General features: G+C 46.1%; 1 protein-coding gene across 1 annotated transcript in view; it reads right to left on the bottom strand.

Moving 5' to 3' along the window:
• FAT2 (FAT atypical cadherin 2) overlaps positions 1-25,024 on the bottom strand; it is a gene marked incomplete at its 3' end in the record, with an annotated part of 57,048 nt that overhangs the window by 16,460 nt on the left and 15,564 nt on the right. Inside the window, 11 exon segments of the mRNA XM_009081408.1 lie at positions 224-457; positions 1,208-1,361; positions 1,983-2,179; positions 4,427-8,479; positions 9,448-9,658; positions 10,071-10,346; positions 12,010-12,149; positions 14,730-14,940; positions 15,580-15,891; positions 16,729-16,790; positions 24,297-24,611. Of these exon segments, the coding sequence (XP_009079656.1) occupies positions 224-457; positions 1,208-1,361; positions 1,983-2,179; positions 4,427-8,479; positions 9,448-9,658; positions 10,071-10,346; positions 12,010-12,149; positions 14,730-14,940; positions 15,580-15,891; positions 16,729-16,790; positions 24,297-24,611 (6,165 nt within the window).

The following is a 25,024-nucleotide window of genomic DNA, read 5'->3' as shown; positions in this document are numbered from 1 at the left end:
GTCTGTCTTTGCATGTTTCTACAGATATTGCACTTCCAACAGGGTCACAAAACTGCTGATGACAGCCTGCTAGTCAGGAACATGTCAGCAATGAGATCCAGGCACATCTTTGCCAAGGTTCAATCATCTATGCCCATTGCTGTAGCCCATCCCTAGGTTTTAAAGATTTCTATTCAGGATGAAAGATGAACTCTGCTAAGAAGTAAATCCCATTCTGACTCACCTTCATCAAGGTCCCTGGCAGCAACCACAGCAATGGGTGTCTTTGTTGTGGTGTTGTCAAAAACGGCCACGGCGCAGTGACTGGGGAAGAATCTTGGTGCGTTGTCATTTGTGTCCTCTACAATCAGTGTTATATCTGCCTGGCAGGAACGGCCTCCACCATCAGTCGCTTTCGCAACAAGGTGGTATGTAGGTTTCTGTTCGCGGTCAAGAGGTGCAGATGTGGTCAGCTCCCCTGTGAGAAAGGACAGGAGGTGATATGGTCTCCAGCAATGGGAGCTGCAGCCTAGGAGAGCTCAGAGAGGTTCAGCTGGATGAACCGTGGGAGACAACAGACTGGGTTTGGACACTTCTTGTAATTCAGCTAATAGCAGTGATGTGTCCACACCACATTGCTCAGGGCTATTCTCGGATCACTGCCAGCCAGTGTCCTGGCAAGGCTTGGCATGGGGAGTTCTGCAAGTTGGGCAGAACTTCATGCAAGGGATGCCTTTGCGGGATAAAAGTGCTCATAAATAAATTGTACTTCTAGGCACCTTTAGAAACCCTTCTGCACTGAGTTTTCTGCAATGTAGTGAACTCCAGTGATTTCTAGAATGATCATCAAATCTGTCTGGGCAAATATACTGCCCAAGACCCAGTAAGATGCTTTTTAGAATTTAGAACTTGGGTCTTTGGTTCAAGCCAAATATCTGCTGCTCTCTCCTCCTTGAGACCTACCTGTAAGCAATAGTGTCTGCCCTTCGTTTTACCAGCAGCATTGGCAACATTTTTAAACAGAGCTAGCAGGAAGATGTGGAGATCATTCTCCTCTGTACTGTGTTGCAATAAACCTGCCTGTTTGCCATTCCCTCCTTGCTTGGGAAAGCTGGAATGAACAGTCCTTCTGTTTGCTCAAAAGGAGGTAAGTGTTGAGCCATGCTGGGAGCTGAGTTTGGGAGTGGGTGAGGAAGAGGATGAAAGCATCCCATTGTCCTGCTCTCACCTGTATGAGGTCCCAGCCTGAACTCCTCTGCACCAGGGCCGTGAAGACTGTACGTTATCTGTGCATTGCTGCCCACGTCAGGGTCAGTCGCTGATATTTTCAAAATGAAAAGACCTGGCCCAGCATCTTCAGAGACTCTCCCAGTGTAGAATATCTGGCAAGGACAAAGGGTGTCATTGGCATCTGAGCCATCTCCAAAATACTTTCATCCCATATAGGGAGGAACAGATCAGCAGAAGCTTCATAGAGAAGGGTAAACCCTGTGGCTTAGAGGGGAACACAATGTGCCTCCTATTGCTGGCTGCTGGGGTGTGGACTGGGACCAGTCAGCTCATTTCACACAAGCCTTTGAATCTCCTTTGGGAAGCAACCACCTCTGTTCTTTCTCACCATGGGTAACGTCCACACCAGCGATCAGCTCTCTAGAGCAACAAACCTCCTGATGGGAATCTCTCAACTTAGCAGGATATAAAACTTGGTAATTTACATGCCCCTACCCAGGAGGCTTCCTGGCATTGTTTATCTCCAAAAATTATCCTTCATAATGCTTAGGCTCTCACTTACTGCTGGCAAACATGCTTGGAGGCTAGATTTAATGTTCTTGCTTGACATGCAGCTTAATTAAAATTGCTAAGCATAATCAAAGCAACAGGATCGTGTGAGAAGAATTATGACAAGCCAAACCCTTTAACATGCTCTGTCTGTTCTTTCTTCCTTGCTATTGTACTCTCTTCTTCCCAGGCTCTCCCTTCATGTCCCAGAACAGACACCTTACCTGGCCACACTCAGGGCTGTTGTCATTGATATCCAGGACAAAAATTTCCACTTCAGTGGTAGCCTGAAATTTCCCATCAGAGGCCATAACCTTGAGGAGATATTTCTCTGTATCTTCTCTGTCCAAAGGCTTCTTGGAAGAAATTGTCCATTCACCCTCAATTTGGTTAACTGTGAACTGTCCCAGTACATCTCCTTCTAGAAGGGGTAGAAGGCAAGTAAAAAAAGCATTTACTGGGTGCTGAAAATGAAAAGTGATAAGGAAAGGGAATATAGGTGTGTTCACTGTCAATCCCTTAGGAGAGCTGTAGGACTTCAATAATCTTAGAGGTCTTTTCCAACTTAAATGATTATATGACTCTATGACTTGCACTGGTGATGCAGAGAGGGCATTGGTGGTTTATCCAGTAGGTGAGGAGCATTTGGTCTACCTCACTGCACAGCTGGGAAGTACCCTGCCTGTTTTGGTTATTCCCTGTCTGCATATTACACTGGAAGGAGGAAACAACTCCTGATTACAAAAAAGTCTTGGTAATGTTCTGCAGATGTGCATATTCATTGCCTCAAAACCATATTGTCTCACCTTCCCAAAGCATGTCAGCCTTTCTTGATGCATGTTCCTAAAGGGACCTGAGAGTTGCAAATACCCTGCAGACATTGGTTGGATCTTTTTGTTATGGTACCATGTGTAGTTGTACTTTCTTTTAACCTAGAGATATTTATATAGAGCTGCACTTTCTGGGGCTACTTTTTGATTCTATGATGAGAGGCAGGTAAATCTAGACCAGGTGGGCTCTCTGGTCCAGCAGATTAATGTTATTAATGTAATGCTGCTGTTGCACAGATTAGATTTAAAATGGGCTGGATGCTGCTGCTGGAGCATCCTTCTTTTCTGGCAAGGAGCTATGTCCTTTGCTGAACCCACACCACTGGGCAGAGGAGGGAGCATGTTAGGCAATGGGAAGCAATGAAGACAGCTGGCTGCAGGGCTTGTTTGTGTTAGACTCTGAAGGGCCTTGCACAGTAGAGTAAATTATATTCACTGCCTTTGTGCTTCATTTGTGCTGCAGTGGTGAGGTTGTGGATCTGGAGACACAACAAGACCTCTGCTAGCCCTTCTGGTGCTGAGAAACACCAGCCCATGCCCAAATTTAGATTCTCTGCATTTGAAATTGATGTGAAGAGGGGGAAGCTGGGGTGTATGTTCACCTCCTCCTCTTTTGCTGCAGTTTCATTTACATGTTTATGGGTAGAGTTTGACCTGTGCTTGTAAGTACATAGCAGAGAGAGCATAAGGTGTTCACCACTAAGATAAATGTGCATCCTCTCAGGTTTAAAGTAGTTGGAAGTTATTACTACCTTTAAGATGGCAGAAATGTGAATACATAGCTGGATTAAATCTTTCCTCCTAAAGGCTTGCAAATATGTAGGCATGCCATAAACCAAGTGAAAGTACCAGCATTCCTCCCCTGTTTTGGACGGTTACAATAATAGATAGGCTGCAGCATGATCTGGCTAAACGTTTTGACCCTGAAGGGTCCTCATTTGAGCTTGAACAAACATTTTAATTTGAAGTATCTGTTCCAGGTCCCAGAAAGACCCTTTAGGGTCAAAAAATACACCATAAAAATCAAGCTTCTACATGTGCAGATGCACAACAAACATTCCATTGTAACTTCTTTGTTATTTTATAACAGTGGTTAATTTTAGTTGGCACAAGTGATGTTTCAGAGATTCAAGAGGAATTTTTAGTATTTCTTGGTAGCCAAAACCTTTACTAAGTTTGACATGGCAATCTCAAATATCCCCCAGTGCAGAGTGGCCTTGTGTTAAGTCAGAGTCCAAGTGGTTTAATGGGAAACACACTTTAATATCATGAAGTTAGACACATCCTATGTGCATGTGTATAGTTATTAAAGAATAGAGGCATATGTATGGTGTGCAAACTGACAGCACTGTTGGCAGGAGAAAAAGCTGGGTCAAAGAGCTTAAATGCAGATCACAGTATCTATGTGAGAAAAACCTTCCTGCTGTACCACCTGCTGTACTACCTGCTTTCAACAGGTATTGCAATTACACTGTCTTAATTATTACTCTGTTAAGAAAGTGTAAATAAATATTTCTACAGTCCTGTGTAATTACTTATATGTAATTTATTTATTTATTTATTCCCAAAGGAATAGGGTGATTAAGTGGTGAGATAGTTATTCTAATGATAATTTCTCCCTCAGCAGTTAGTTACTGAAGAGTTTTGGATTCCCTAGATTCATTTAACTGAAGAGTCCAGCCCATGACAGAGCTTGGGCTTCATCTCCTGCTTCTGATAAGGCTGTCAGTATTACACTATTTCTGTATTAATATTCTGTAAGACAAGGTATCAAATCCTCACTTTGAGATGACACTCTCTTCTTGCTCACTGGAGAGTTAAAGTCAGGAAAGACTCACCAGTTATGTAGCACGTGACCCGACGGTTCTGCTCAGAGATGTCTGCGTCGATGGTACTCAGGGTGACAACAACCTGTCCTGGCTCTGCATTCTCAATTACTGATCCCTTATAGAAATCTGAAGTGAACTGTGGAGCATTATCATTTTCATCAGAGACAATGACCTCCACCAGGGTTTGGGAAGAGAGCTGGACTTTCCTGCCGTGGTCAGTGGCCACCACATAAAAGCGATAGATCTCCTGATATTCACAGTCCAACTCTTTTAGTGTGGTGATCCACCCACTCTCACCATCAATGGTGAAAAGTCCACGGAGATTACCAGATTCTGCTTCCAGACTGTAGGTCACCTGTCCATCACTTCCCATGTCCTGGTCAATAGCTGTCACTTGAATGACTGTGGTTCCTGAAGGCATGTTCTCCATAACATAAGCTTTGTAGGGATCTGCCTCAAAAACAGGTCTGTTATCATTGACGTCCTGCACTTGGATGTTCACAGAGACCAGAGAGACCAGCTCAGTCTCCTGATGTGAGCAGTGAGCCATAACATCAACCTGGTACCACTTGGTGGTCTCATGGTCCATGGGTTTTTTGATTTTCAAAGCTCCTGTTTGTTCATCCAGTGTGAACACCTCATCCTTGTTACTTTCTGTTGTTGTTCCCTTCACCAGGCTGTATATAATGGGATCCTCCGCAAAAGCTTTGACTGATCCTATTTCTGATCCCTCTGGAAGGTCCTCAGATGCAGAGAAGGTATAAAGGGGCTCAGAAAACCTTGGCAATGTCACCTCCCTGGGGACAATCTGAAGATTCACTGGGACAAGGGAGTTCCAGTGAGGGGGTCTGCCATCTTCAGCTTTCACCTTGAAGTTAAAGGCTCTGTTTTCTAAACCAATAAGGCTCTCCTTGACCTTGACAACCCCAGTGGCAGCATTGATCTCCACAAGGTCTTCTGCCACATCTTCCACAGAGTCAACAGAGTAAATGACATCTGCATTTGCACCCTCGTCGGCATCGTAAGCCAGTACCTGGATGACAGGGGAGCCTTTGCTTACATTGGACTGGATGGACAGTGTGTATTCAGAAGCTTTGAACAGAGGTGGGTTATCATTCTCATCTGTAAGAATTATTTTGACAGTGCAGAAGGCCACCTTCCCACCCCCATCCTTGGCCATGACTTTAATGGCAATGACTCTCTCTGTCGAATTTTCCCTGTCCAGTTTTTGCAGTGTGGCAATACAGCCTTTATTGTCTATGGAGAACTTCTCATGGGCGAGTTTATTTATGATGGTATAGTCTATGGTGCCATATGGGCCACCATCTGGGTCAATAGCCAGCAGCTCAATCACTTTGGTACCTATCTCAGCATTTTCTGCCAGCTCTGCCTCATACACGTTCTGCTGAAAAGAAGGGCTGTATTTGTTGGCATTTGTGGTGTTGATATACACAGGCACAGTGCTCTTGAAAACTCCATCTGAAGCAGAAACTCGGAGATTGTAGGATGGTTCCAAGTCCTTTTTGCAGCGGTTGAACATGGATATTATTCCAGAAGTGCTGTTGATGGCAAAATGCCTATTGTCATTGCCTGAGAGTATCACATATTCCAGTCTGGTGGTGTCTCCACTATCAGGGTCCAGGGCCTGGACTTTGATCACGATGTGCCCACACGTAGCCATTTCACTGACCTTGGCTTCATACTGAAGCTGGCTGAACTCAGGGGGATTGTCATTGATGTCTGTCACATCTACAATTACCAAGGCATCACTACTAAGTGGAGGCATCCCATGATCTGCAGCTCTTACTTTCATGCGGAACTGTTGATTTGTTTCATAATCAAGTGCTTGAGCTGTTGTTATTTGCCCTGTGCTGGCATCAATATTAAAGAACTTGGTAGCATCTGAACCATCATCCACAATCTGATAGGAAACCACTTTGTTCCTGCCTGAATCCTTATCGGAGGCAAAGAGCTGGACAACAGGAGTCTGTGCTGGCAAACTCTCCGAAACAGAAGCTGTGTAGATGATTTGAGAAAATACAGGGGGGTTGTCATTAATGTCCTCTACGTCCACCTCTACTCTGGCTTCCGAGAAGGATCCTATTGCTGTGTCTGTGGCTCTAACAGTGAATGTGTGTTTCGTCTCCAGCTCATAGTCCAGCTGGCCTGTGACAGTAAGGACACCAGTTTTGAAGTCAGTGCTGAAGAGTTTAAGGGAATCTTCTTCCACAATGTTGTAGATGAGGCGCAAACCTTCGGGGCTGCGAGCCTGTATGTGGAGGATAGATGTGTATGGGGGGATGTTTTCTGGCACCTTGACTCGGTAGTACAAACTTTGGAACAGAGGGTTGGATTTGTTCCTCACACTGATCTCAACCTCCTCTTCAGCGTGGAGGGGAGGCTCACCTTTGTCCTGAGCAATGACTCGGAGGTTGTATTTATTTAAAGCCTGATAATCAAGAGGCTTCTTAAGTGAGATGTCTCCTAGGTAAGGGTCAATCAAAAAATATTTGTAGTCCTCTGCAAATGAGTAGGTAATGGCTCCATTATCCCCTATGTCTTTGTCTGTTGCTGACACCTGAAAAAGCACATCACCTGGCTCTGTGCCGTCCTGCACCGAGGTGTAATACGGCACATTCTCAAACCGTGGGGGATTGTCATTGACATCCTCTACATAAACCTTGACTGTGGCTTGGGACACTCTTGGTGGTTTCCTGTTGTCCTTCACTTCCACGGCTACCTCATGCATGTCTTGCATTTCACGGTCAAATTTCACACCCTTGGTCTGAAGTACTCCAGAGGCCTGGATCATTTTGAATCTTTCTTTTCCATTCAAAAGTGAATAGGAAAGAGGTTCATTTAGCTGATATCCCTTGACCCCAAGAATGGTGAGAGTCTTCTCATCTGTACAGTTCTCCTTCACAGTTGCTGTATATACATCTTGATCAAATTTCAAGCTAGTACCTTGTGTGTGAGTTAAATTTAGCTTAACCAGAGCTGTACTCTTATATAAGCCATCACCAGCTCTGACTGTGAGCTCACGATAGCTTCTCAGGCCAGTAGTGTTAAGAATGGAGATGAGACCTGTGAGAGGATGAATATAGAAAGCATTATCAAGGTTCCCTTCCACAATGCTGTAAGTCACCTCTGAGTCTGCATCTTTTGCCTGTACTGACAAAAGCTCCATCCCTGGGTGGGCAGGTAGCAAGACAGGAAGGTCATAAGTGTCTTTGAAAAAGACTGGAGGTGAATCATTCACGTCTTTAACATGGATTGTGACCTTGGCAGGCTTGGATGCAAATAAGCTGGGGCTTCCACTGTCGTGCACATGTACACTGAAGTGGAAAACTGGGGTGAGCTCATAGTCTATATCTGCACGACTGGTCAGTGTCCCTGTGCTGGGATCTACTGTGAAATATTTCAGTGCCTCTGGTTCCAAAATCTCATAGACCAGCAGAGCATTGGAGTCTTGATCAGCATCTGTTGCATAGGTCACAAGGGGAGCATTGCTTTCATCCAGAACCATGCTTTGTGATGGAGCATTCTCCATGATCCAGCCAATGAAGGAAGGCTTAACAAAGATGGGCACATTGTCATTCTCATCTATAACATAGATAAGTACCACTGTGTCCATAAATGCTCCAGCCATGTTAGTGCCACGGACTTTCAACTGGTAAAAAGACACCTGCTCAAAATCTAAACTCTTCTGAGTGGAAATAAGGCCTGACTGATAATTCACGGAGAACACTCCATCTCCATTTCCATCTTTGATTTCATAGCTGACTGGTGACAAGCTTGTGGCCGAAACCTGGATCAGAGGAGAGCCAATAGGAGCAGATTCACTGATCTCTGTGATGTATTCAGCCTCTGGAAATTTCGGAGGGGTTCGATCAGAGGGTCTAATGCGAACATGTACTGCAGCAGAATCTTTAAGCTGAGGGAATCCCCGGTCTTCTGCCTTTACAATAAGAGTAAATCGCTCCTGCCTGGATGGGTCCAGTTTCTGAGCAACTGTAATGATTCCAGTATATGGGTCGATGCTAAAGAAGCCTTCCCCATTACCTGCAAGAAGAGAAATTACAAAGTGAAGAATGCAGACACCCTATTGGTTTTGGTTTTCTGAACCTCTTCTCAATAGATGCTCCTGATTTCAGGCCTAATTAACATCTGGGGTTTTTTTCACTGGGTGAAATGAATTCATTTCTAAATAATTTTAATTATAAGAACAATGAACTCATTCAGATCTATGACCTAACTTTTAAATCAATCAAAATGTAAATTGGAGATAAATACCCTTCTAATTTGAGCATATTTAGTGGTGGCAAAGCATGTGTTTGAAGCTTTTGCCTCGTGTGCAGAACATGGTAGCACAGACAGTACTAGTTCCTTCAAGTCCTGTCATGCTTGTAATTACCAATACTTCAGGAGCAATTAAATTCCTCAGTCCTTGATCTAAATTGCAGTGAGAAAGATGGAGCAAAGGATGGCTTGTCTCCTGCAAAAAATTTACCAGCTAAATAGGCAGTGAGGCACAGACATAAATACTTAAGTTTTAACCTTTAGAGTGAACGATATATTTGCCCACTGAGTTTGCATGACCCTAAACCACCCTCAGCCAACGCTGGGAGAGTACTCATCGTTCCTTGAGGATGTATTTCTTGGTACAAATGGAACTGATGATGACTGTTGTGGGAATTGGAGTACTTTCTTCTAACAGCTGAACAGAGATCCCTCCCTCAGTTCCCATGAACAAGAGGAGCAGATTTTAAGTTGTTCTAACTCGTCCAGTCACATATTTTCTTAGCCTGGTGACTCAACATTGAGCTGTCTTCTTAAGAAAGGATGTTAATATTCCATAATATGGAAATTACCTGCTCACTCTAGATCTTCTCTGAATAGGAACAAACCCATGTTTTAGAACTGTGCAGCCATTTTCTGTTCTTTGCAATAGCTGGTCAACTGGCCACCAGTTAGACCACGGAAATGCAGGCATGGTCATAGCCTAAACTGTCTTGTTGCATGTCTCTCACCTGCTTGAAGGGAGTAGTGGATTTCAGCATTGGCCCCTTGGTCCTGATCAAGGGCTCTGACTTGTAAAACCTCTGTGCCCACCACTGCTGAGTCCAGCACTTCTGCTTCGTAATGGATGCTGCTGAACTGTGGAGGGTGGAGGTTGCAGTTCTCCACGTAGATGATGACTCGAACAAAGTTCCTCTTGATGGGCACCTCCTGGTCTCGCACCTGAATGGCAGAGGAAGAGTAGGGACTCTCAGGTAGGTCACATTCAGGGAGAAGGCAGTCTTGCCCTCACCACGCTTCCAAGTAGCTCATCTGGACTTTTACAGAGAGGTGTGTTTGCTAGTGGTACCAACCCCGTGGGTGGGAATAAGTTTCACCAAAGCTCAGCCTTCTACTTGAAGCCAAACATTAACAATTATTGTGTTTTCTTGTAAAAGAATCCAGTGGCCCTACAATGAAATTAACAGGGTGTTACCTAGATTAGGCCATATAGTAAAGGTTAACGTCCTGTTTTCCTCTTCCCTATTGTTCTAGACAAATCCTCCCTCAAAGACTAGAACCAGTTTTAATTTCTCCAGTGACCCATATATCCTGGCCAAGCTAATGGACTCAGCAGGGTTTGGCTAAGACTCACCATCACTGTGAGAGTGTGCTGAGGCATGGGCTGGGAACTGAAGCCTTCTGCTGTTGTGAGGACTCCGCTGCTTGGATCCAGCTGGAAAAGTCTTGTGCTTTTGGGGTCCACACTGCCATGGATGGTGTAGATGAGCCCCTTTCCTTTGTCCTTGTCTGTTGCACTGACTCGAAGGATTTCTCTCCCTGAGGGGGTATCTTCAGGAATCCTCACCTCGTAATGGCTCTCCAGGAACTGGGGACGGTGCTGGTTGATGTCAATCACATGGATAAATGCCTGTGGGAGAGACAGCACAGTCAGGGCAACGGAGACGTGGGAGCAACCTGATTTATGCAGCCAGGTAAAATCTCAGCTACCAACCTCTCTTGGGCGTAGCCATGCTCTGAGTCCTGTAACCAGCACAGCTTTCCAATTCTTGAGGCTTTGCCATCTGTGATGACTGAGAGCCCTTTTGTCCTCCCCAAGGAACTCCTGCTGTGCCTTCCCAATGTGTTTTGCAGTTTGCTTCCTCTCATTTTTTTTAATCTCTCCAATCTGGCAAGCCATTCAGACTGAACGTGCCTGCACTTGGCACACAGGGAAACCATCACAGCCTGCCATGGAAAGCAGCAGTGGCTCAGCTGTGGTGCCAGCTTGGCTGGCTGGTGCCTCCACAGCAGCCCCCACTGACTACACACCAGAAAGCTGACAGAGGGGGGATGTTTGGTAAAGGAAGGGTGGGCTGGCCTGCCTCAAGAGTGGCATGTGTCAGAAACAAAGTTTGTGTTCCACACTTTTTAGCCAAATCTTTCCCTCTGATTCAACTTCACCCCCTTGTGAATGGCTGACTCAATCCTGCCTGCAGAGTAATAAGTTTCTTCTGTTTGGTCTTGTACCCTGTCTGTCCTGACCCTGCTACTATTCTACTCCCTGTGTCTTAGGAAGTCCCAATCAAGTGTAATAAATTGCTTCCTTAAGCAAACCTGAACATGCCATGGGGGTTTTGAACAAGCAGGTTTCTTGACATCTGCTAGCAGCCTTGAGTGCCAAAATAAATGTAGGGATGAGATGCAAGGTGGCAGGGAATGCACACCAGGCAAAGGTGGGGCTTTGTTTGTTTATTTGGAATAATAGTTGAAGATTGTTGAGATAAGTGGCCATTAGCATCACATTTCATAGGAATGGTAGTGTTCCTAATTCATCATCCCCCACAGTGAAATTCCCAGGATAAGGGTCACTGACAAGTGACTCATGTTCTAGATCTTCCTGTGCAGTGAGGGCTGGATTTATGGCTGTTTCTTACATGTGGAGAGAACAGTTGGTGAAAGATCCTGAGGGTGGGTAAAGATGGGCAAATCTCATCGGCCATTTTAACTGGGGCTCAGGGAGATGCCTGAGAGCAAAGTGTCTCCTTTCACCAGTGATTTCTTTTCATGTGGTAACTCAGAGTACACAGCATTTCTGCAGTTGCTCCACTCAATCCCTGGGCCTGATCTCACCTCTTGCATGTGCATCTGTGCTGGGTGTACCTATGCCAGCATGTTCCAGGAACACCCCTTGACATGGGACCATGGACCCAAGCCTGCATATGCATTTCCCTTATGTCTTAACATGTTGTCCCAGATGTGTTGTAGTTCAGCCTGAGCAGCTGAGAGCAAGTTGAGGACTGAGTGTGTAAACTGCCAGCCCAGCTTGGCTGGTGGTGTAGATGTGTCCTTGTGTGCTGGCTGTGATCATCAGGAAAGATCCAGGTTTTCCTAGTCCATTTGTATTTCCAACAACATAGAAACAATCTTAGCTTGTTACTTAGGAAAGACTTGGGTTGCTGTGAAGTAATATCATAGTGTAAAGGAGATTCTTGTGCTTGGCACCTGATCCAGGGCTCAGCAGACTCAGAAGAAAGATTCCCTTTGGCATATACTCCCTTCCAATGGGGTCTCTACTAAAGCAAAAACGTTACCTGGGTTTTGATGGTACTGGACCCATCAGTGACTTCTACTGTCAGGTTATAGCTTGACTTCTTCCTTGCATCAAGGGGTCTTGCAATGACCATGCTGCCTGTACTCTTTTCAATGTCAAAATCCATGTCATCATCACCACCTGGGGTGAGGGAGAGATGAAAAAGGGAAACAGGAGGGAAGTTACAGGCAGATTTCTGTCTGGAGCAAGCTGCAGGTGCTGGTAGCCTGTGCAGGGGAAGGGATTCCAGGGGCTGCCTGGAGACCCAGAGGACAAGGATGTCCTCTCCAGACAACATGCACAAACCACACAAGGAGCTCATGCCCAGACACGGATATATGGATGCCAGGCAATATGCATTGAATGGGGCTGTGTAGGCATTCACTCTAGCTGTACCACTGTTTTCCTCTCCAGACACCATGCACAAACCACACAAGGAGCTCATGCCCAGACACAGATATATGGATGCCAGGCAATATGCACTGAATGGGGCTGTGTAGGCATTCACTCTAGCTGTACCTCTTTGGCCACTGTTAGAGTGGGGACAGTGCCATCACCCAAATCTGGAAACTCAATGCAACATGTGTTGGATGGACACAGGAGATAGGGAGGACAAAGAGGTAGACACAGATGGTGACAAAGAGGTAGAAAGGGAAGGTGAGAGGAATTAGAAAAAATGAGGTGGAGGAGAGAAGGGGAAAGATGCACTTATGCATATGATGTCCTGGTGAGATTGGCAACAGGCACATTTGAGCATTGATTTATTTGCACAAGGTCTCCAGCTATGCAGCATCACTGGCTTAGCATGGATCAGGGACCTGCAGGGCAGAACAACACTGTTGCTGGCTTCCAATTCAAGGTCATACTGTGGGCATATCAGCAATGGTCTTCATCACAACGGTTGGGAGCCTGTGAACCACCTGAAGAAGCCCACTACAAAACAGTTGGGGAGGCAGACGGTGCTTCCAGGGTGAGCAGAGCATGTTGCCTCCAACCCAGATGGCTGCGTAGTGCTGGGAACCGCAGGCCTGAGCAGCTCAGCAGCAGAAGTCTGTCCCTCACCCTACTGCTGTTCAGCCCTGGCATGGCAGCTCCTTTCTCATGCCTCGCTTGCTCGTGTCCTGTCAGGCCTCGATTGCATGTGAAACACTGCTATGTTGTTCTGAGAGATGGAGAGGTAAGAACAGTTTTTCTGTGATTTATCCCAGGTCTCAGCTTCTCCCTTCCTGGCTACTAGATGCTCTGGACTCTGCTTTATTCTCTTACCAGCTGGGAATATCTTGGCTGGTTGCTATATTAGTTATCTTCCATTGTGGGAGGAATGCAGTGGTTGCTAGCCATCTGGACCACCACTTTCCTGCTGGGGAGAAGGCAGAAAGAAGCAGAGACAGAGGAAGAGAGACCCATGGATGCCTTTCCCTGAGAAAAGAGAGAAGGGCTCCCTGTGCACAGTGCCAAAGAGAGAGAAGAAGCCCAGGAAAGGAGAGAGATAAAGAAAGATAGTGCTTTGTCAGAGTTTTTGCAGACTCCATCAACCCCAGTGACAGAGCCTTTGTGGTCTGGGAAAGGTAAAAATTTGAATGAGGTGCTGAAGGCTCCTGGATCTCTGCATCACCCACTTGGTTGCCAGCTACCATGATGCTTTCCTTCCTTAGCAGGGAAAATGAAATCCTGTTCTTTTCCACCAGTATATAAACCAAGAGAGCCTTGAGCAGCACGTGGGGCACTAGGAATTGACAAAGATGAGGTTGAGCTATGCTCCAGCATTCAGCAGGGAAATGATGGGATAACATTCAGAGGAATGCGCCGTTAATTCTGCAAACCCAAGCAGACACTACTAATGCCAGATAAACCTTTCACTGATATTGTCTGCGCCTTGTAGTGTTGTATATCTTGTTGCTTAATTGTATTTATACACTCTTATCCCTGCCCTAACACAGTAACGGGAAAAACTATTCACTCACCCAATCAAGGCTTTGTCTGGTGAGGGCAAGCCCTGCAGGCAGTGCCAGGGAAAGGCTGTGCAAGGCAGATTGGGGCATCATTTCAAACCACCAGATTACATGACCACAACTGGCTCTTGTTGGTAGGACCAGTTCTGCACACATGCTGCCTGGTGAGTCCCCTGGGGTGACAGCCCACGTCCCCTCTGCCCTAGCATCATGTGTCTTAGAGAAGGCACTAGAGCTTCTTTGCATTTCAGGTCTATGTCATCCCTAGGATGCCAAGAGATGGGAGAGCCCTACCAGTTAGGGCACACCAGGTCTTTGAGGAATCCTTCCCTCTTGGCTCCATGTCACGTGTACAGTCTTGGCAGGGAGGGAGAGATGAGGGATGGACGTCTCAAACACCCAGCCAGGCACCTGGATCCTTGCAGGCTGTTTTAGCAAAACCAACAGTGTCACTCGATTCCCAGGAGGAGCTGGGACTGCCATGCCCTGCCTCTCATGCGACATCAGAGAACACCTCAAACACTGGCAAGTTCCAGAACATCATTAACAAGTGTGTTAGGTAATTGCATTTGGCACTGAAGCCCTTGGACAGGCAGCTTTGTCTATGGCTGCTTAAGCCTTTTGGTGCCTGTGAGAAAGCTTTCCCTATAGCTCACCTACACCTAAAGCAAACAACTTCATTAGCTCAGGCATGTGAGTGCTAAAAGCCAAGGGAGCCAGGGCAAATGCTCCCAGACACCACTGCCCTGTTGTAATTTCTGTGTCTCACCTGTGATATTAAACCACACTTGGCTGGGGCCCATCTCAATGCTGATCACTCCCACCATATGGTTTACAGGATCTGTTTCCATCACGGCGAAGTTAAAATGGGGCTCATCAAATGCTAGTGGCTCTGAAGAAGGGCTGGGCCGGGCAACCCAGCTGATGTGAAGTCTCACGTGGGAGGAAAGTGGTGGGCTGCCACCATCTGTTGCCTTGACCTGCCAGGAAATGCACATGCAGTCAGGGAGAAGGCTGGTTTAGGCCACAGGAGACCCCTGGGAAGCTGCTTTTCCCACCCACCAGGAGTTTCATGTCAAAATGTGCCCAAAATCCCACAAAACAATTCCTGAGCCAGTGGCCCATGCTCTGTCTGCTTCCAAGGTAGAGCCATGATACCCAAATTCCTCTTGACTGTCAAGTAAATGTCACAAACTCAATCCACCACAGACACCTGTATCACAAGCCTCGTTGCAAGGACCCACAGACTGTGGGAGAGCTTTGAGCTTATAGCTAAGCCCCATGGCCTCATCACACTACCAAATGGAGGCATGCTGAAACCTAAAAACTGTTTGTGTTTGGGTCCATATCCATATGGGATCATGGATTCATTTCTGAAAGTAGTTTGGACAGTTAATTTTAAATTTATCCTCCATTTTTAATAGCTTCTCACCTTCTGCATCTCCAATCATTCCCTCTCAATTTCTCCCCTGTAACCCAAGTCTGCCTCATTCAAGCTATCCCACTACTGCATTTTCTCCATCTCTTTCCTTCTTTTTTCTTTTCTGTTTCTGCACCCTTTCCTCTCTTTTCCACTCCACCCTTCTCTTCCCATCGTTTCTGTTTCCCTCTCCTCTCACCGTGAGTATGTTGTATTCAGAGGCAGGAAAAGCTTTCCTGGAGAAGACCATGCCAGTTGTGGGGTTGATGGTGAATATCCCTTCCTCCTCCTCCTCAATGGTGTAGGTGATCTGGCTGTTCTGGCCCTGGTCACGGTCCGAAGCGATCAGCCTGTAGACTGGCAGAGGTGTCTCTGAGGCATCTCTCTCGGGGAGCTGCACCATTAAGAGCTTGTGGGGGAAACTGGGAGGACTGTCATTGGCATCGAGGACTTGTATCACGACTCTGCTGGTGGATTTCAGGGCTGGATCTCCATTGTCAGAAACAGCCACCTGTCAGCAAGCAAAGGGAGTAGGTGACAGAGCTCTTTGACATGACCTAGGATGTGAGCAGCCACCCTTCATCCTGATGGGCAATGCCTCAGCTAGGGGTTTTGTGTGGATCTGCATTTGTATCTCACCATTATCAGGGGCATTGCTCCTCCCTGCAGGGTAAAACTAAGTGGCTGTAGCTGGCACTCTGCAGGGCTTGTTCATGCACAAGTGGATGAGTTTGTAGGGCTCCTGCTTGCAGCTGCTCTGGGCAGTGGGTCAGGTTGGTCATTAGGGACCACACAGCTGAAAACATTTGTATTGCAATGGCTTGGCAAGTTATCACCCATCATCATTCCACCGTGCCTGTGCATGCTCCCAGCATGTTGTATTACAGAGAGAAATATATTATCCTCCATCACCCTGATAGACTGAAACATCTCCAGATCCCTCTAATGGGAACACACATAGCTCAGAGCAGCTGAGGATGGGGACCGATAACCAAAGCTACACAGCAATGTCTGATACAATGAGATAAGTGAGTTGGATTTCTCTGGCTTGCTATTTCCCCCGTAGCTTATTATCCATCCTGCTAGAGGACAATTCCAGTCCTCTTCCTGCATTCCCACAGCTTCCAGAACAGGCCTTTTGCTCCACTCTTCAGCCAGAAAATAATAAACCCTGCAGTACTGCTGCAGCTGTCTCTTAGGGCAGCACACACCATTTAATTAAGTTTCCCAGCAGTTGGGAGCTGATGGGATGAGATTCTTTCTCTCTGCTCCAACTTGCAAGGAAAGCTCTTTGAGGACTTAATACACTTGTAGGTAAATAAAGCTAATTACAATCATCATTACCCACCTCTAGGATATGTTCAGCCTTGTATTCTCGATCCAGCTGCCGTGAAGTCGTCGAAATCAGACCTGCCAAGAAAGAAACCCTTTGAGCTCCAAAATTCAGCATCCAAGGAAAGCCAGGGCTGATCAGATCCCTGAGCACCCGAAATCAGCCTGCCCACGGGTCCTGTTTCAGGTTCCTTTTATGACCAGATGAGAAAGACAGATACCCCCAGAGGGTAAGCTGTCCCCTTCCAGCATGAATGCCTTCGTGGAGGTGTTGCTCTTGCCCTCTGATCACAGAGACCACGGAGGAGGGGGAACACCTACCAGATGCCTGCATCAGTTGAGGGTTGGCAAGGCATTAGGTGAGAAAGGCTGCAGGACCATGAAAACAAGACTTCTTATGCCTCTAAGTAAGAAACATTCTGCATGCACTGGCACAAGTTTGGCCTCTTAACAAGTCTCAACTCCTATTTTCCCTGTGCTGAATATTGCTCTTTGTAATTTACAGTGTTTTGACAAAGGTTTGTCTTCTGTCTTGGGAAATACCCTCTATTCGACTGCTAGAACAAATAAATTCAGGCTAAAAATAAAGTACACAGTCAATAATAATGTTGGTATACTGTTTCAGCCTTGCTGAGAGATGAGATGAATCCTCTAACCATTGCAAGATTTGAGGGATTTCTAAAAAATACACAGTAGTTTAACCACAGGGAATAGGTTGGATGCAGGAGGAGTTGTGGCTATAATAAACTAGAGTTGAAACAAAATCATCATAATTGCCTCTTTTTGACCTGTCAATGACTAAGCTGAGTGTGGAAAGGATGGAGTTGAGGCTTCTGTTTGAATGTCTGGTTTGACAATGGTCCTTATTGAGTGCCTTGATTCTTCACCTTTGGGGTGAAGCCTGGAGAAGAGGAGGCTCACCCTCTTGTACAACTCCCTGAAAGGAGGTTGGAGTCAGGTGGGGGTTGGTCTCTTCTCCCAGGCAACCAGCAGGAGGACAAGAGGGCACAGACTCAAGCTCTGCCAGGGGAGGGTTGGGTTGCATATTAGGAAGAGATTTTTTACGGGGAGAGTGATCAGACATTGGAATGTGCTGCCCAGGGAGGTGGTGGATTCACCATCCCTGGAGGTTTTCAAGATGAGACTGGATGTGGCACTTAGTGCCATGGTCTGGTAACCACAGTAGGGTTGGACTTGATGATCTTGGAGGTCTTTTCCAACCCGGTTGATTCAATGATTCTATAAAAAGCAACTCTAGACCATTTTCACAACTGCTTTACTGATCATGGAAATTGCATATATATAATGCATGATTTTCTGACAGTCATCAAGTCTGACACCTGTGAGTGGTTTTGTCCATTCCCCTCATCTCCTGCTCCCAGCAGTAGCTACTATCATAGCGTCTCTTCCTTGTGAAGGGAAGTCCTGATTCCCTTCACAAACAAAAGGCAGGGTGAATTTTCCTGACCACAGTAAGTAGTGACACAGGCTCGTGCTACCCTGGGAGGCAATGTACATGTGCAGTGGTGTGAGCACATGCACTTGTGCATCCTGAAAGACTTGTAAATCAGAGTTGCATGAACCCATCTCGACTCTCATTTCTGGTCAAAAGCCAGAAAGTTTTAATTAATAGTATTGTTTTCAGTTGTACCATACTTTGTTGTATTGCTGTCTGAGCATGATAGGCAGGAGAAAATTTGAAATGGCTGCAGGAAACACTGGGCAGCTGAAGAAGGGAGCAAGGAGCAGCTGCTTGGAACAAGACTATTGTTCACCGTTTCCACTTGTTCTCTGGGATTATTCACATTTGGCACCAGCCACTGTGCTAAACGTTTATTTGATGCCTTTACAATTATAAATCAACACTCCTTAATGTATTATGACAAGATGTTTTGAAAAACTCTGTTTGCTTATATGTCAGGTTTTTTTCTTCTCCCTAATCATCCCTTCAACATCTTGGCAGGTGAAGAGGACTCAGTGGTCTGAGAACCCACTGGCTGAGGAGTTTTTGAACCTCTCCCAGGTTTGTGAGAGGCTGTAGGGCTTCATTAGCAGCAAAACTCATGGAAATGCTCTCCTAATGGGGGCCTGAAAAAGGAATTGCAGCAGCGATTCACTGAAATCTCTGATGCTCCTTTCCACATTGCCAGTAGGTTGGCTGGGATAGAGGAACAAAGCCTAAAACTCCACATACCTCAGGGGGTGCTCATAATTTTGGCCTAACAAACCCATAGGATACACAGATATTGAGCTACCTGGCACCTGTGTGCACACTGGGGATATTTCTAGTCTATCAGATTGTAAAATCCAGTTGTGGCAGACTAACACCTTGTTTGCACTGGGTTTCTGCATGGCAACTGATGGAAGGGAACTTAACCACTCTGAAGTGACTTTTTGGACTTGTCTGTCCACACCCTGAAGTTCTTTCATGATCTAATGAAAAAAAATTGAAAGAGAACAGGATCATAGGTGAGTTTTCCAGAGCTGAAGAAGGAAGAATGTAGTGAAGACATATGAACTGGAACTTAATGACTGTCTTGATTGTCCATACCACTGAAGATGCTCAGATCTCCTGGGGATTAAGAGCTGACTTTACTCTCTATCACAGACCTGTACCATATCCCAGCTGGGAGTCTCATCAGATAGAATATTTTGGTTTAGCTTCACATCTGCTGATGTGAAGCCACAAGTAAAAGGGCTGACTTCTCCTCCTGACCCCAGGCAAACTCTATCTGTCCCTAAGCCTGTGTCCAACGGCAACTCCCAGTTCCCCTCTCTGGAGCCAGTTACCACTTTGCCTGGAGAACAGGCAGCTCTTGTGGTTAATGGTTAATCACTCTAATTCCCATTCAGAGCCATGGTGCTGTGTGCTGCCAAGATGAACAAATTGACAGCAGTGTTCACATGGCTGCTGAGCACCTAGAGATGGGGAGACCAAGACTGGACATGGTTCTTGAGAGAAGTCTGCTGGAATTAATGTGTATTTTTATTTGTTGCTACTTGGTTATACACCCTGTGAGGCCAGAGGGCTAAAATGGAAGTGGAAACTGTTAGTAAAGAGAAAGCCATCAGCTTTCATGGCCTGGGGAAACAGTTTTTGGTTCTTTCTGCTGCTCCCTACAAGGACCTGGGAAGTGCACATTTAGTTTTAGCGAATGTTTTATGTGTGCATGTGTGTGACTTATCAGTACCCTGCCCTGCTAGAAATCACCAGCCACCCTGCCCCATGAGACTTGAGATGGTGTTCTTCATTTGTGTTCTTGCATGTGGCCCTGAAGGTTTCTGCTGAGTCCTACAGAGACTGAACAAAACTGTCAAAGGTCCTAATTGCACTAGGCCAATTAACCAAACACTGCATCCACCTGAAGGTCCAGAAACAGTCCCTTCTGTTGCCTGCATACAGGAAAGCTCAAACTCTGCTCCAGCAGCCTGTCTACACACAGCAGTGTGAGAGGATTGTCTGCAGTTCTCCTGCTTGCTGCCTGGAAAGGGGAGAGAGGAAAGCTGGTCGTGTTGGAACAGGAGCAGCGAAATTACCAGTGCATTGTTGTCAGGGAACAAAAAACAATAATAACTTCTGCTGGCAAGAGCAGGACTGGGGTGGAGGTTGCTGGCCCCCTGCCCTTGCTGCAGGGGGGAAAATCTAAGATAGTTAAAATAGCCAGAATCAGGTTTGCAGGCACTGAGGTTTTCACAAGATCCTCAGAAGGGTGTTGGAACAGGAGCAGCGAAATTACCAGTGCATTGTTGTCAGGGAACAAAAAACAATAATAACTTCTGCTGGCAAGAGCAGGACTGGGGTGGAGGTTGCTGGCCCCCTGCCCTTGCTGCAGGGGGGAAAATCTAAGATAGTTAAAATAGCCAGAATCAGGTTTGCAGGCACTGAGGTTTTCACAAGATCCTCAGAAGGGAAGAGGTTCCTGGAATCATTTTTCCCTTGTCTCACTCTTGCTTCCATTTCACCTTTTTTCCTCCTCCTCCAATCACCTCCCCTCTTGTTCTGACCCTGATGTGCACTGCCCCATGCTTAGCAGGAGCTGTGGTGCATTGGTTCAGGGAACAGCAGTGCAACTATCCCTCAGACCTATAGAGCAGGCTGTGTCTGGATGTCCTTCCATGTAGAGAAATGTAGGGAACCACAGGCATCCTGGGGAAGCCCATGGTCACTGACACAGCAGGAGAAACACTAGAAGAACAAGCACTAGGTAAGACCTGGAAATCAATAATTCAAGATAAAAGGATTCTCCAAACAGCCTTTCAGCAGATTGAACACCATTGTCCTAACTGCCTGTCACAGCCTTTCCATTCCTTCCGGTCCTGTTTGGACTCAAACCCCCTTCACATCAGGGACTGAAAACCCTGTGCAAAACAAGTTGAAAACCTTTCCAGCAAAAGAATACCCCAAACCCTACTATCTGCCCATCTCTATGTGTTGCTATCTATCTCTCTCTCCCACAAACACTGCTCCACACCAGCTGCCAGGCTGGGCTGGAGAGATTCCATCGCCAGTGGCAGAAAGCTTTCATCTCAGTGCACAGTTTTGTTCCCTCTTCTCATTAGCCTTTCATTTATTTTCCCTCTTTTTCTCCACCCTCCTTAGGGAACTAAGAGCTGGAAGAGCTTAGAGCCCTTCTGTAGTAGTTTGGGGATGCTGGAGGAGCCAAGCTCTGCCAAGGGACAGTTATCACAGTTCTTCCTGTCTCCATGCAAGGCCTCAGGAGGAGAAGCCAAGGGACCTTGCTGGTTATGTCTCCACTGGCCAATCCACCCTTGTGTCAAGATACTGGATCAAACACAGAACAAGCCAGCTCCAGGACCAGAATGAGGCTACTTGCAATAGTGTGGCACTGTGCCCTGTGTAATTATCCCGGGCTCTTCTGAAGGGTTATTCTGGGTGTAGACATGCCTGTTGCAGCAGTACATCACGGCCTTAATTCCTATTAGCACACAGGATTAGAACAAGCTTCCTCCTCCTCTCCCTCTGCCAAGGAGCCCCTACCAGGAGTGCCCTGCCTAGGAGATACCCAGACTGACTTCTGGCCTTCTCATGCTCTGGTTTATTCCAGTGCCAATGTGACTTGTTTGCTCTTTGATGACAATCTTGGACAGGAGAAAAGGAACATCTCAATCACAGTCTTCTGCCCATGGCAGGGGGATTGGAACTAGAGGATCTTTAAGGTGCCTTAAAACCCAAACCATTCTAGAATTCTATGTAGGGACCTCCCTTCTGATCCAGGTGCTGGAGGAACTCCTAACACACACAGGTTATCCTGTTGATTGCTCAAATCATGTGACTCAGAGCAGAAGCCTCCGCTGTTTCCCCTTGAAACTTCAAAGTTTATCATTGAATAGTGACAAAGACTCAGGTTCATTGCAGATAAGCAGCTCTTCCTACTCAAACTCTTTTGCTGTTGTAGTATTTGGGACTGACCATGGAATGAGTACTGGCAATCTGGATCATACAGATCTCTGGCATATCAATAACTGAAATGCTTCTGGGTCTTTTTGTGATCATTTTGTCTAGGTAGTGAAAGAAGAGATGCATTTACTTCATTTGAAAAACAAAGTACATGTCCTAACTGAAAATCCAGAAGAAACATCAGTGGTCTGGTAGCACTCCAGTGCTCAGATACTTACCATATCTCTTCTGTTCAAATGTAACTCATTTGATATGAACTGCACTGGGATAATCCTCTTTGAATACAACCCTGCACTAATGTGGATGACCAAGCACTGAAAGACCAGCAGTGCTGCACTACCAGGCTGAGCCCAAAGATTATAGTTTTATCCTAATTAATGGAACATTAGACAAGCTGTGATATCCTTTCTGGCAGTAGAGGCAGATGACTTCTCTTTAGATAAGGTAAGCATGAGGATATAAACAGCTCAGTTTATGCCAATGTTCACAGGTAATTATTTGTTCTTTTGGGTGACATGCAAGTAAAACAACGGATAACTGAATCCTCATCAGGCTTGGAAGCAGGACCTTAAACAACCTCCAGCCTTCGTGTTTAAAGAAGAGACATCCAGCAACTGTCCAAGAGATAAGATCAGCCCACGGATTTCTTACAGAACTGACAAACTTATCACTCTTCACATGCAAATCACCTGACTGTAGAGAGAGATGGAGAGGAGATGACTCATACCTGAGAGAGCTTTTTTTGTCTAAGATGGAAATGAAAGGGTTGGCTTAGAGGTGAGGTGTCTCATTAGCAAACAATCAGATTTTGCCAGTGTCACTTATTTTGCCATGGAACATGACAGCCTTGGAAGCATGACTTTGCAGGGTTGCACTCACACTGGGGTGAAAACTTTGCCTGCAGCATAAAGGCTGAATTTCCTGCAGGGTGCATGGGTGCAAGCTGGAGCTCAGCAGATGGGGGAGCCAGCCTGGTGTCTTGATAGCCATTCCTGGTGCACATCCCATCCAAAAGGCAGCAGTTTTATAAAACAAGGCCTCTGAAGGTACCTCTTCATGGAACCCTGCATTGTGCAAGCTGTCCTGGGGCTGAGTTGTGCACAGCTGTTTGGACTATATGGGAAAGTTGGATGCAGAGCAATGTCCTGATCAGGCTAAAAAGCTTAAGACAGTAGAGATAGCTACAGCTGGGGGTAGCAATGGTCAGTTAGCTGACATCTCCTGGGGTATCTGTATGGGGCCATGTAAAGACACCCTATGAGTTCCTTGTGACAAAATTATTTCAGTGTTTCAACACAACCATTTTTTATTTTCATCTCCCTCCTAGGCATCTCTAGAGCACTGCCAGAGCCATTACATCACTGGTAACATGCAACTGAGAGCCACTCTAGCCTTTTTTCAATACATCCAGCTCATTTCTCATCTGAGGGCAGGCTTCTATCCTGCTGCAGTAGGTGAACTGCTTTTATCATCTGCAGGAGATCAAAGTCATGCAATTAATCCTCTCCCATACACAGGCTCTGTGCCCTCCCTTCCCTCTTCTCCCAGGAGCTGATGGAGTGAAGGGCTCAGCACAGCTTTCCTTGCCAGACTGGCCCAATGTCAGCTCTGCTGGGATAGTTTGAGGAAGCTGTTTACACAAAACATCAGCGGGTTTTTGATGGCTCTGAAAGATCTGGTAATTAATCCCCAGATGAAAGATATGGTCTAGGAAGATGGCAGGAGAGGCTTACTACACTTACTACATTAATAGTACCGGAGAATGGGTGGAGTCTTTAAGTGCAGTGGGATTCATTTTTGTTAATCCTGCCTGGGTCTGTCTCAGGAACAGACAGTCACCTCCAGAAGGGTGTTTCCTGGCTCAGGCTGTGCAACAGGGCAGTTGTTCACAAGGAGGAAGATTAAAAGCAACTGCTTGGTTCTGTTTAGGGCTTTCAAAGTAGCACATTTCTGTCATTCTAAGAGCCATCTATATGCAAATAGCAGCCCTCAGGTTGAGGGTTTCAAGTCTCTGACTCTCCACACAGTGTAGTTGGAGACTGGGACTTTTGCTGCAGAAGGAAGGTGTGACAAAGGCAGCTCTGTGGGCTGTTTATATTGAATATGTAACATCCTCTGGGCACTTAGAAGCCTCAAAAACAGATGCTGAGTTGGGTCAGTCTTACCTGTAATGAGGTTAATGGTGAAGAGTCCTTGAGGATTTCCAGTTAGGATGTGAAAAGTCAGTTTTCCCTCTGAGCTAGAGTCTGGATCTAAGGCATCAAGCTGAAGGACAGATGTGTTTGGTGGAGAATTCTCCATCACAGAGGCATAGAAGACAGGTCTGGACATCTGAGGTGGGTTGTCATTGGTATCGGTGACTTCAATAAAAATTTCAGTCACAGAAGACAGAGGAGTTGTTCCCAGGTCAAGAGCTAGCACTGTCAGCCAGTAGTGAGATGTTCCTTCTCGGTCGAGTGATCCTATGGTCCGTATGATGCCTAGGAGAATGTGAGAGAGTGCTTGTGAGAGATTCAAGGAACTCAGACCTCTTAGTCCTTAATAACAAAGCAGTCTGTGTCTCTAGTCTGCTTCCTGGTCTGTGCTGCAGATACAAACTCAGGCACCAACCTTGTATGGCTGTGAGATTGCATGGAAGGTGAGGGTTTGCTTATTCTGAGGGTAATTTTTGTTTACAAGTGAAAGGGAAGACCTCAGCATTCTCAGTATTTTGGGGGAGAACAGACATTGATTTTCCATTATTTTAAGGAGACAAACCCTGTTGGCTCCTACACAGATACAGGGATACACTAAGTACCTCCCTGCACAAGCAAGGAAGATTTGAATGCATGGAACCATGTAAACAGAGAGAATACAGGAATGTCCTATCTGTCAAAAAGTCAGGCCAAACACA

This window comes from Acanthisitta chloris, unplaced genomic scaffold (assembly GCF_000695815.1).
Source record: "Acanthisitta chloris isolate BGI_N310 unplaced genomic scaffold, ASM69581v1 scaffold41078, whole genome shotgun sequence".
NCBI lineage: Eukaryota > Metazoa > Chordata > Aves > Passeriformes > Acanthisittidae > Acanthisitta > Acanthisitta chloris.
This window is presented reverse-complemented; position numbering and strand designations above follow the sequence as displayed.